Here is an 11,602-nt window from a genome sequence, read left to right on the forward strand (position 1 = left end):
CTGTTATTGAATGGGATGGTTGCCAGAGATCAAAGTCAATTGTTGCTGTATAGTAGACAACTCCTGCATAGTCCAAACTCAATGTCAAGTTACGTTGGAAATATCATCAGAAACTAGAACACTAAATGCTTCTGGGGTTGATTTCCCTTTTGACTAAATGTATGTCTTGAAGGCATTCAGAGCATTTTATGAGGCTTGAAACTTGACTAAAAAAACTCAAATTTCTAGTCATTTCTACACATACAGTAGTAAGTTTCAAAAACATTGTACCATTACATATCGACATTAAAGGAGCAAAGATACCATATCGTTGTGTGGTGAGAACTGATAGAAAATCCAAGCCCTAATAGACTGATCCTGACTGTCCATCACATTTATCGGTTCGACCAATGAGAATGCATGTCCGTCAAAAATTTGCATTTTTATGTTTTAATTTTGCATTTCTACGTTTTGACGGAGGTGGGTGGGGCTATGTTATTGGTCTACTAAAAGTATTTACACTAGGCGCATGAAACTAAAAGATCACCATGTAGTTTATTCTTGTGCCGCTTTTGAGCACTTTTGATAAGAAATCCGTATGCAAATGTGGTAAACAGTGGCATTAAATATCAATTTCATAAAGATTACAGCAACGAGAATATTTCCAGTGTTCAAGCCTCATAAAATGTTCTAGATGCCTTTAAAATTCTTCCTCATCACGATTATCTAAAAAAGACAAGCACCTGTCAAGCCATTCTGCAGAATCAGCAAAATACTGAGGCTCAACAGCTTCACAACACTTAAGTAACATTTCCCTCAACACGAGGTATCTCTCCCTGATGTCAAATCTACAGATCTTTTGCAGTTTTCTCAGGCACACAGGACATAGAAACATGGGCTGCTTGAAGGCCTGTTCCATGGAGGAGCTCTCGTTCATCAGGCACTGGAAGAAGACACAGTGGGCCAGCCCCATCAGGTGACAGGTCTCATGGCACAGGGACTGAAACAGAAACATCATGGAATGATAAATCACTGCACTGAATTTCACTTTTGTATCGTCTAATTTCCTTAAGGCTTTCATTTGATATTGTAGACATAATGTAAAGTTTTGAAAGTAGTTGTTTTCTGCATGTATAATACATTCATCCTATTAAATTCTGTTAGCATTACCAACACTAGAGTTCCACGAACACATATCTTCGCCGAATAATCAGGGGATTATACAAATAGTCAAGAGACTTGAAGTTGAGCATGCGTAATCATTTCAACTGTGTGTTGGACAAAAATGCCTTAACTGAACACGTTAAAAACCAACCGGACCAACACATCTGCTTGAATTGTAGTGAGACTGCCCAATTTGTTTATTTATGTACACCATCTGTTTATCTACACTTCTAGGCAAGGCCTTCTGCTGGCCTGTTTCGGGAACACTGTCACACGCCCCATTATGGAATGTAATGGATTTACAATTATCCTTACTAATTATGCAGATTAGCTCCTGTTTTCTATAATTAGACATTGATTGTGTAAAGCACCATCTGAGCTCTCTACATACAAAACTTCACGACAATCTCTTCACCCCTTCTCAAGTAATACGTGTCCGAATGTCAAAACAAAAACACCCACTGCAGTTCTTAACAAGCCGCTAAGGGGCCCAAACTTACAGAACTTACTTCTTGTGGCATGAACTATCTACCACACAAATATCATGACCAAAGCACTGTCGGAAAATATGCCACTAAATTTTGAAGCTCCGCTGCAGTACCTTAGATACTCGCTAGAACGCCCATTATCGAACTTACCCTTCCTTTCCGTAAACCCTACCCATCCACTAATTATCATACAGATCCATCAACAGCTTCTTGAGTTACGTTGTCCACAAGAATTACACATCCACACAAAGCCCGCTGCAGTACCGACGGAAAATGCCAGGAGAACCATTTTTGAACTTGATCTCTGTTTCCACAACATCTACACACTTGCAAAAAATCATGAAGATCCATCAACGTTTCCGTCACTTTTTTCGCCTACATACAAACGCACAAAAATTAAAAGTCCGCTGCAGTACTGTTGAAAAACGCAAGGTAAACCATTTTTGAACTTGACCTTCCTTTGTACAACCACTACACACCTACCAAAAATCATAAAGATTCATCAAAGGTTTCTTGAGTTATGCTCTTGACATACATACAGACCCACCAAACAGCTGGCTCAACCGAAAACATAATCTACCCCGAGTACTATAGTACTCCGCGAAGATAATAAGGACTGTTAAATTATCTATAGGCCATGTATGATGTGTGCTGAAATAAAACTCATTTCACTCAGGTCATTTGGCAATGATCCAGTGTGTATGCTGGACGGTATGTGCTCCATTGTTTACCATAAATGAATAGTGACAAGCGGCTGAAAAGTACTTTCCCAGCAGTAGATCGGCTTTGCCAAAAAGTTACTCAAGCAACTGGATAAAATTTTGAAACTCAAAATCTTATCCAGTTGCTTGAGTAACTATATTTTTGGAGTATCTTACTACCTGGATGTCTAACCGTCATCAACGTAGATTGGCTTTGGCTTGTTTTTGACACCTTTCTAGGTGTTTTTATTGGGCTTTCTTTTTGAGCAGCTTTTCTTTTTGTCAGGTTTTCATTCTATCAAGTTTCGCCTCACCTTTACGAGTTTCAGCAACATGACGGCTTTCTCATCCTCTCCCTCACTCCCACATTCCCTCACTCTCTGGCCATCCTTGTACAGCTTGGGCTCGAACCGTCCGAAGCTGATCGCCGCGCTGTGCTGAACAAACGACGCTTCCCCAAGCACGAAGTTCAAGTCTTCTGAAGGGTACAAGTCCGTCCAGGAAATCCCGATGACAGAGTGCCCGTCGGGAGGGCACATCTTTTGTAAAAAAGGGAAAAGATCCCCCACAAAAACTTGCGTCTGATTGGTGTTGTCATGCACCCGTTTGGTGCAGTTAATGTTTTCGAGTGGAACTTCTGGTAGAACACGAACATCAAGTCCGTGAAAGAAAGCCGAAGCAAAGTCTCTTAGAAAGTCCCAAAGTCTGAGTCCAGCCACCTCGGTGGCAGTGACACTATCGGGAAATGGGCCAATGGGGAGAAGGTACAGGGTCCTTCCCCTCTTCCTACGGAACATGGTGTTGACAAACATGGAATACTTCCACTGTGAGTATGTCTGGCGGTGGATGGGATGTGCCAATGGTAGAATGGGGGTGAACAGCTTACACTGGTCCAGACTTGGTGGGCTGCTCTGAAGGCAACCGCCGCTGAGCTGATAGAATTTCTTAGTGACATCGTCAAACTTTTTTAGACTTCCAATAACATAGTTAGTGCTTTTGTCCTGCATTTTGAGACAGAATCAAAGATGGATTAACATCTGCAACTATCAGATGGTGCACCATCAAAACGTATCGTCAAATGTTTCTTGGTTGTTGTCTCTATTTCATGTCGTTCATAGGGTTTTGGTCAGCTCTAGTCTTACTGTCTGGACACTGGCAGTTCTTGCAATGCTAGAAAACAAAAGAAAACACAGGATGTGATGATACATGTAATGAAGAAAATTCTAAGGATGCCTCTGTGCATTTTAAGCATAGTGATATGAGGGTACTCTCCAAGCAGAGATGTTGGTGGGGAAAATAGTGGCCTTTTTATCATATGCCTCGTTTCTTATGATAAAAAGGTTACAATCTCCCCCTACCAACCTCTGCTTGGAGAGTATATGAGGGCAGTGCAATAAAGACTTTGCATGACTCACCTCTCATTATTGTAGGACTAGGAGACTGAAATTTCACATTGTAGGAAACTGTAATATTTACATATCTCTATAAGTCACATGCTTATTTTCTGAACAGTTTCTATTTTCAGATAGAGTTAGATGGAGAGTTTGCAGTCTATTTCCATAGAGCAATAGACTGAGAGAAATGAGACTTCAAGTTGGTAGTTAGTGGTTATAAAGATTTAAAACTATGCCAAGTATAAATTCTCTTAGCCTATGGAAGATTTAGTTATAGGGAGGTGCATGCAGTGTGAATAGATTATAGAGGCAGGTATATGTATTGATCAATATGATCCATGGTTTTGAACTGAACAATAATAATCCCTGATGTAACTATAGCCTCCTTAGTAGGCTCTATGAGTTGGCCATTTTTTTCTTATTGGACATCAGTTCTAATTCTATTATATATTGCATTCAGTGTCTTGTTGCTAGGCCTCATGTGAAAATGACAGAATAATAAAGTAGAAAAAATAGATACGAGTCCCAGCTACAAGAAACTGACTGCAATAAAAACTGATTGCAATATGATTGATATGCCATAACAAAAAAATAAGTACTTTAAGTTTGATTGAAAAGACGACAGAATTGACAAAAGTTTCAAAATTCCCTTCTCTATCTATTTATTTACAAACCTTTCACATTAATATTGCAAATTACAACAAATATTCAGTTATAGTTATAGTCATAGTCATCTTTATGTTCATTTATTAACAAACCCATCACATTGATATTCAAAACTACAACAAATATTCAGTTATAGTTATATACATGTATAGTCATATTCATTTATTCATTGATAAACCCTTCACATTAATATTTTTAACTACAGCGCATATTTAGTTATAGTGACAATCAATAAGAACATGAATAAAAACATTGAATAGGACGAATTGCATGCTGTGTGAAGAGCAGTCACTACTACTTGTCTACAGTGCACGTGGTGACAGAGACTGACAATAATGATAAGTACAGGCAGGAATTTCTGGAATGTACAGGGCTGGTCATTCCCTTGATGGCTATAGGTGTCCAGTAGGGGTGGGTACTAGTACCGGTACAGAAAATTCAGGTCCGGTCCAGAGGGCCAGGTCCAGGTCCGGACCTGTACCTGTACCTGATTAAAGTAGTGTCGCAGTACATCATATTTTGGAGAGCCAGACACAAGTAAAGGTCTCTGTGAGTCCAACAAATTATGTTCAAATTGTATATTAGAATAATGTGATTATTCACGGCGCACACTAATGTGCACTCGCCGTCTGTTGACTCATCTACATATGATTAACAGCTAACGTCTTCGAAAAAGGAAACCATGACTCGTTAAATCTGCTTATTTTGTATTAGACCTGTTATGTGTGACCGCCTGCTGGTAGCAACTGTTACTGTGAATTTTCTAATCGGTCCATAAGCCGGTCCACTGATTTTTTCTGGACCGTTTTTTGGACCGGTCCATAAGAAAATACCGGTTTTGTACCGGTACACGGCACCGGTACCCACCCCTAGTGTCCAGGGCTCTCCTTGTGCAATGGAATTATGATTCTTTACTTCCTTGCTCTTAGCACAACCTAGTCAATTTTCAAATTGTAAAAATCCTAAAATCGTATCAAAATTTTCTTGTTTTTGATTTGGTAAAGTTACATCCTCCAAAGAGTTACAGCACCATCTTGGCCTGAAGTTCCAGGGATAGACCAGTTATGTCCTTACTGGCTCTGGCTGTCACAGTACCATAAAATTCCTATTTACGTACGCACCCCTCCTAACGTACGCAGTTGAAACGTTCAGGGGAAAAACCCTCCTAACGTACGCACCCCGTCTCTAGCATTTCGGTGGATAATTAAGAGGTTGACATGATCATCCTTCCGATGATGTTTACCGACTTGAAGGGTTACTGAGAAAATGTTTCCGGGTAGAAAATATCGAACAATTTAAATATATGTATTATCTATTCTTTATTACTGATTGATTGTGTGGTAGGATTCCACACTTCATTTGCATGAAGATGTACCGTACTCTCATGCTGATATGCGATTTTTGCGAGGAGGAACCCCTCGTAACGTACGCACCTCGACTTTGGTGTCGGCCTGGAGCACCTGCTTGCAACTTGAAAAGTTTAAAAAGCACGTACGTAAATAGGGATTTTAGGGTAGATACCTCCAGGTCATCAGTGCCCAATTAATTTCCATGAAGGTCGACTGCTGTTAAACCTGCTGTGGTCCTGTCAAACATTGGAGGTGTTGGGAAAAAGATGGGGGCAGAGGAAGTTAGTCCATGGGTGGAGCAGAACACCGGAAAATCATGTGAAGGAACTGCTGCTATTCTGAACGTGGCCTGGCCACTGGTTGGGCGGGGTTTGCCACATTTGCTGACTTGACGGTAGCCGGTTGTAACGATCGAAGGAGGGTCCAGGGTTTGCAGGTGGAGGTGGAGGGACGGTAGATCCTGTACAGGATGTAGTAGTAGTAGTAGTAGGAGGCAGAGCAGGGCAAAGTGATGATTTAGCACTGCCGTTGTCAGACTGTTGCTCGGCGTCGTTTTCTCTGATGGCGCGGTGGAGGACGTCTATGATGTCCCTCTGGGCGCGCCTCCACACGTCGTGCTGCAGGCTGACTAGCGTCGCACGTACCCACTCCGAGAACCCCAGCCTCTCCGCGTCACCCTGGGGCTGCAGGCGGTCGATCAGCTGCTGCTGCATGATCATGATGTGGTTGGTGACGGGGTCCAGAGTGCTTTGGCTGGCCGAAGGGGCGCCTGGTCCCTGAGCCATCTGAAAGTGTAAAAGTTTTATAATTGTCATAAAGTGATTCATAGACAGTGACAGGGTTATACAGATTCATGGACGGTGACATTGTTATACAGGCTAAACTGTTATTGACATTAAACATGTACAATATACATATTCCAGAACCCAATATTGCTGGAAAAAAAACTCTGGGTGCAAGCCAAATCATTATGATAGCAACCAGAAACAGTATGCATCCACCACACGCAAGTCGGTAAATGTTTGATTGTCCCTCATCTGTTATCCTAGCCTCCATAGCAATTAGCATGCAGCAGGATCTCTGGGCCTTTTTTGAGGTTATAATACATTTTTTGTATTGACTTCTTTTTGTACTGGGTCGTTTGTTTAGCCAGTTCGTCCACTACAGGCTATACAACGGGTTACGGGTTGGCTGCACAGAGAGGCCCAGAGAGCCTGCTATGGACACTACTTTTATCCATGATTCTGTTATCTAGAAAATAATGTCCCAAGAAAAATATGATTTCAAATATGATTTGAAACTGTACAACTCGAAGGTTGAAAATGAAAGAAGATGCCAATACTCACTCTTTTAAGTTGCCCCTGGCCCCTGTGCACAGCTTCGATGTGCTTGCGGAGGAAAGCCAGGTTCTCCATCACCCATGCGTCCCTGTCGGTGAATTCTCCGCTGGACTTGTTCTTAAGGAGCCTGGCCATCCTGGTCCTCATGCTCCGGTACCACGTCTGGAGGTGCTCCACGCTCCTTCCCATCTCTGCCGCCTTCTCCTGCCACAGGGCCTCCTTCCTCCGCAGGTTCTTATACTCCTTCACCTTCTTGTTGTACAACTCGGGGTGCTCCCTCAGCCAGGCCAGCATGGTCTCCTCTTCCGCCTCGGAGAGGGTGGCGATCGTCGTCCTCCTCTTCTTGACCTGGCTGCTGACATTGGACACCTTGGAGTCGACAGAGTCCACCGCAGGGTCCGCGGCGCTCTCGGGGGCAGAGGGTTCGTGTGGTTCCCGGCGGTTCTTCGCCTTTATCTGATTGCACTTCTTAGGAGGCATGGTGTAGAGTCTTGCTCCTCGGCACGTCTTCAGAGAGAATGAAATAGAGGGTTTTGCAGCTATAGTTATGTTTACTGAAAGATCATTGAAAAATCTTTGAAGATCATGGATGTGGGAGATCAGCGAGCTCTCACAGCTGAAAGACTGTCGAGAGATCTGTTAACTTTTCGGACTCTAAAATCTATGGTGTCTCAAACAACCCCTCTCTGTGAAGTGGAAAGTGGTAATTTCCAAACATGATTTAAGGTAAACGATTGTATGAGGTTTCCTGACCGGCTGGCTTTTCTTTGTCTTCCCCAACATCTGCTTGGAGGGACCTCATTCCTGCCCTGGTTTCTGAGTCTTGGCGTGCATTTGAAAGTGTTATGACCACGTATGCAGCATTTCTCCATTAATAGGTCATGCCAACTTTTCTTTAGAATGTATACATGCATGATTAAGAGGGCTAGTTTGATAAAAGAGGAGAAAATGGTAAATGTTTACCTGAGAGCCTGCCTCACCTGTTGTGTTCGTCCATGACCTTTGACACGCCCTTCCCACATGGCATTGCGGCTCATTGCGTCACATCCCGCCGTTGTGCGCTTGCGCAGTAAGGACGTTACGTCCTTGTCAACAGATAGAATTTTCGGGAAATCTGCCGATTTTCGGCCCAGTATTTGTACACTTGTGGGACGTTTTAGGCCCGCTGTGAACCCATCATGTCGACCCCAGCACGTCGGAGACTCATGAGGGACTTTAAGCGGCTCCAGGAGGACCCTCCTTGCGGGGTGAGCGCCGCGCCGACAGACAACAACATCATGCTGTGGAATGCCGTCATCTTCGGCCCCGAAGATACGCCGTTCGAGGACGGAACATTCAAGCTCACGCTAGAGTTCACAGAAGAATATCCCAACAAACCGCCGACCGTGCGCTTCGTGTCCAAAATGTTCCACCCCAACATCTACGCCGACGGCAAAATATGTCTCGACATCTTGCAGAATCGCTGGTCGCCAACGTACGACGTCTCCGCCATTCTAACGTCCATCCAGTCCCTGCTAGATGAACCCAACCCCAACTCGCCGGCCAACTCCGTGGCGGCGCAACTTTATCAAGAAAACAAGCGCGAATACGAGAAAAAGGTCCAGGCCATCGTAGAACAAAGCTGGGCAGAAGGGCCAGAAGAGGACCACGTGCTTTGACGACAGTGATCGTAGACTGTCGTGCTTTCAGTCTGTAATCTTTAAAATTATGTGCGTGTGTTCAACTACACTAGGGGACAAAAACTCTTGGCGTGTCTCTAACTATGATATACATGACGTAACATCACGAAAAGTTGGAGAAAAAAAAAATTGCGAATGTAAAAGAAACAGAATTTGAACTTATGTTATTTGGAGTGGAGGGCATCCCATAGGGACTGTTTCAAATTCGTGCAGTTCAAGAAACGAAGTAAAACCGAACTGATACGCTCCAGAAATAACCAGGAAACATACACCTTGAACCAGATGGAAGATACCTACAGCCATCTCTTTAAAGGGACTTGACTTCAGTTTCATGTTTATTTCATGACAGTGTTTATATGTTGTCTTTGCATTAATGCTTTGCGAATCAGACGATAATTCCTCATCACCTCCAAGTCCTCTGCTGTATTGTATAGCAGTATATACAACTTCCTCATTATTGTTAAATCATTTATTACTTATATATGTCACATTACTAGCAAGGAAACAGTTCAAATCCTCCTCATTCGACAGTCATGTTTTACTCCCTACCAAAGCAGATATTTACTCAAGCTGGAAATACAGGTTGTTGCATGCCCCCCTCCCCCTTTCATTATCGTATGGCGTTGCAACTTAAAATGTCTGAGTGGTGATGTCATAGCAAGAGGCAGTGTTTCCATACAAGGGAACAAGTGGTCTCCTGAGACTTACTTGTGCTAATATTGGAAGTTGGGGAGGTTTGTGATATACAAGGATCCCTACTATTTGTTGTTATTCGTCTTTCTTCGACCAAACCTTGTCTAAGCATGTGGCTGGTATTTTCAATGTTGTCAACAATCATATGGAGTAGATCGATGCCTTTTGCTTGATTTCACCTGTGTTTAATTTGCATGTTGTAGATGTACAGAAAAAATATGTATATGATTTTCTTAGAAGAGATGTTGACAGCATTGGAAATTGTCCATATGCAGATACTATGGCCAGTTGGAGAATCACATGAAAAGCGATGTACCCATTTTGATGATCACACCCAACCTTGTTCCCATTTTGATAAACACAAAAGAGTCATTTCAGTCTTTAAGTACTGTGAAAAGAATATATTCTGTTCATGTGTTTTGTGTGGGACAGTTAAGATGTGTAGATTAGGAAGTCCTGTCTGCTGTGCAAGACAAGGAAATGGCACCAGATACAGTGCGACTGTTATAAGATCACGTACAATTACAGTATTCTGATAAACTTACACTGATACTTTGTAGGACTTGGAGACTTGAGAAGGATCATGTTTTAAGTTGGCAGTGACAGATCTCACACTAGAAGGCAGTACCAGAAATGTATCAATTATATTACATGTATGTGAGTTTCTTGCAGAACAGGCTTGTATCAAGCCTTATGGGAATCTTTATACATTCTATCTTTAAGTTTTTGGGGTAGATCAGGAGATACATTGTTAAACTTTCGGACAGGAAATACTCGCACTTGCTCAAAGTAACACTATTAGTATTACTGTAATACGTTGCTGCAGGAAACATTGTGTATCAAGGAAGGGCTGTGCAGGTGTCATTATGAGTCATACTATCCAATGCTATCACTGTAGTGTACACTATCATGTTGAAATGTAGTTTAGGAGAATGAATACATGCAGGGGGGAGGATGTATCATACCCATTAATGAGAATGATTCACGTCCCCGTGGTTCCATAAATAGACACGAGATCCTTCGCAACAAAGATAAGATTGACGCAATCTCATTTGTATGGACCCAGTGATGTGTAGTGTACTGCCTTGGGGGGATAGTAGTGCGTATTGCATTGTTTAGAAAGAAACTGGAAGGTGATGATGACATTAATGTTAACCAAGCTTGAGTGAAGATGTTTTTTGTTAGGAATGAGGTGCTAATACACTGACGGCTTGATGCTTTTGCATTTTGACACAGCCATTTTGTTTACAATTCTTGCAAAACAATATTTACAGTCCAATATCTTGCATTAGCAATTCTTATGTATGTTATGTACACGTGTATCTCAGCCATTATTTCAAGTGTTCATTATTGTCAAGTCATCATGAAGAGTAGCACACCTTCCCACATTATGTTGCAAAGTGGCCTGAGGAGGATCTCTCTAAAACTTAACAAGTGTATCTACGACTTTAGTATGAGGACATGATTGTTATATGAATGTAGTTAGGTTTCTGCACTTTATCTTGCAACCAGAGAACTGTAATTATGGTACATACTGATGTTTAATTCTTGAGCCTGATTGGCCTAGGAGGATAATGTGCGGTAAAAGCTGTACATAACAGAAATTGTATAGAACAAAAATACAGTGTATGTATGGTGAGACCATTTGTGATGTTTGCTCCTTTTTTTGTAAGGTATTAGTTATTGTTAACTATTAGAATGGGATTCTGACAAGGGCAACACACTTTCTTTTCACCTCGACCCACCCTGTATTCTTCCTAAAAATAACATTTGTAATGCTGCAGCTGTATAACTTGTTTGGAGAAGTCAACAAATCAACTTGTGAATGTTGGTTCATCAAGGGATATGTTAAGTAAAATTTAAGGGGGGGGGGGGGGGCACCATGTAGCTGGTTTTTTTGCAATTTTTTCCACACAGAGGATTGCACAGCAATATTGATGCTTAAGATAGCATCAAAGTTTATTCCAAAGGTTTGAAGTCAAATTGAGGGTGAAACCTTTTGTTACATAGCTTGCTTCTTGGCAAAAGTTCTGTAATTATGGAGTGGCAAAGTTTACAAAACATGTTTATTTGAACAGTTGTGGTCTGAATGAGACATTACCCAACATCTAAGCCAATTCTTTTAAGTGCTTTCAATTCAATTATATGT

At 41.9% G+C, this 11,602-nt stretch overlaps 3 protein-coding genes across 3 annotated transcripts; 1 reads left to right on the forward strand and 2 right to left on the reverse strand.

Moving 5' to 3' along the window:
• Positions 1-29: 29 nt before the first annotated feature.
• Positions 30-8,158, reverse strand: LOC136431217 (archaemetzincin-2-like). The gene is made up of 3 exons (XM_066422530.1): positions 8,045-8,158; positions 2,647-3,502; positions 30-979 (listed from the first exon to the last, which is right to left on the reverse strand). Exons 2-3 carry the CDS (start codon positions 3,337-3,339, stop codon positions 680-682), a joined length of 993 nt encoding a protein of 330 aa, XP_066278627.1. The 5' UTR covers positions 3,340-3,502; positions 8,045-8,158; the 3' UTR covers positions 30-679.
• LOC136431216 (uncharacterized) lies at positions 4,364-8,164 on the reverse strand. Its single transcript, XM_066422529.1, has 3 exons — positions 8,062-8,164; positions 7,088-7,588; positions 4,364-6,526 (listed from the first exon to the last, which is right to left on the reverse strand). The coding sequence occupies exons 1-3, from the start codon at positions 8,116-8,118 to the stop codon at positions 6,056-6,058; spliced, it is 1,029 nt and encodes a 342-aa protein (XP_066278626.1). The 5' UTR covers positions 8,119-8,164; the 3' UTR covers positions 4,364-6,055.
• LOC136431219 (ubiquitin-conjugating enzyme E2 A) lies at positions 8,136-11,092 on the forward strand. Its single transcript, XM_066422532.1, has one exon. It carries the CDS (start codon positions 8,260-8,262, stop codon positions 8,737-8,739), a length of 480 nt encoding a protein of 159 aa, XP_066278629.1. The 5' UTR covers positions 8,136-8,259; the 3' UTR covers positions 8,740-11,092.
• Positions 11,093-11,602: the final 510 nt, after the last annotated feature.

Source organism: Branchiostoma lanceolatum, chromosome 3 (assembly GCF_035083965.1).
Source record: "Branchiostoma lanceolatum isolate klBraLanc5 chromosome 3, klBraLanc5.hap2, whole genome shotgun sequence".
Classification (NCBI taxonomy): domain Eukaryota; kingdom Metazoa; phylum Chordata; class Leptocardii; order Amphioxiformes; family Branchiostomatidae; genus Branchiostoma; species Branchiostoma lanceolatum.

Coding starts and splice junctions, on each gene's coding strand:
- LOC136431217 (XM_066422530.1), bottom strand. CDS start 3,339: ATGCAGGACAAAAGCACTAACTATGTTATTGGAAGTCTAAAAAAGTTT. Junction 980..2,646: donor TGTTGCTGAAACTCGTAAAG/GTGAGGCGAAAC, acceptor TTTCTGTTTCAG/TCCCTGTGCCATGAGACCTG.
- LOC136431216 (XM_066422529.1), bottom strand. CDS start 8,118: ATGAGCCGCAATGCCATGTGGGAAGGGCGTGTCAAAGGTCATGGACGA. Junction 7,589..8,061: donor GTCATGGACGAACACAACAG/GTGAGGCAGGCT, acceptor TTCTCTCTGAAG/ACGTGCCGAGGAGCAAGACT. Junction 6,527..7,087: donor GCCAGGGGCAACTTAAAAGA/GTGAGTATTGGC, acceptor TTACACTTTCAG/ATGGCTCAGGGACCAGGCGC.
- LOC136431219 (XM_066422532.1), top strand. CDS start 8,260: ATGTCGACCCCAGCACGTCGGAGACTCATGAGGGACTTTAAGCGGCTC.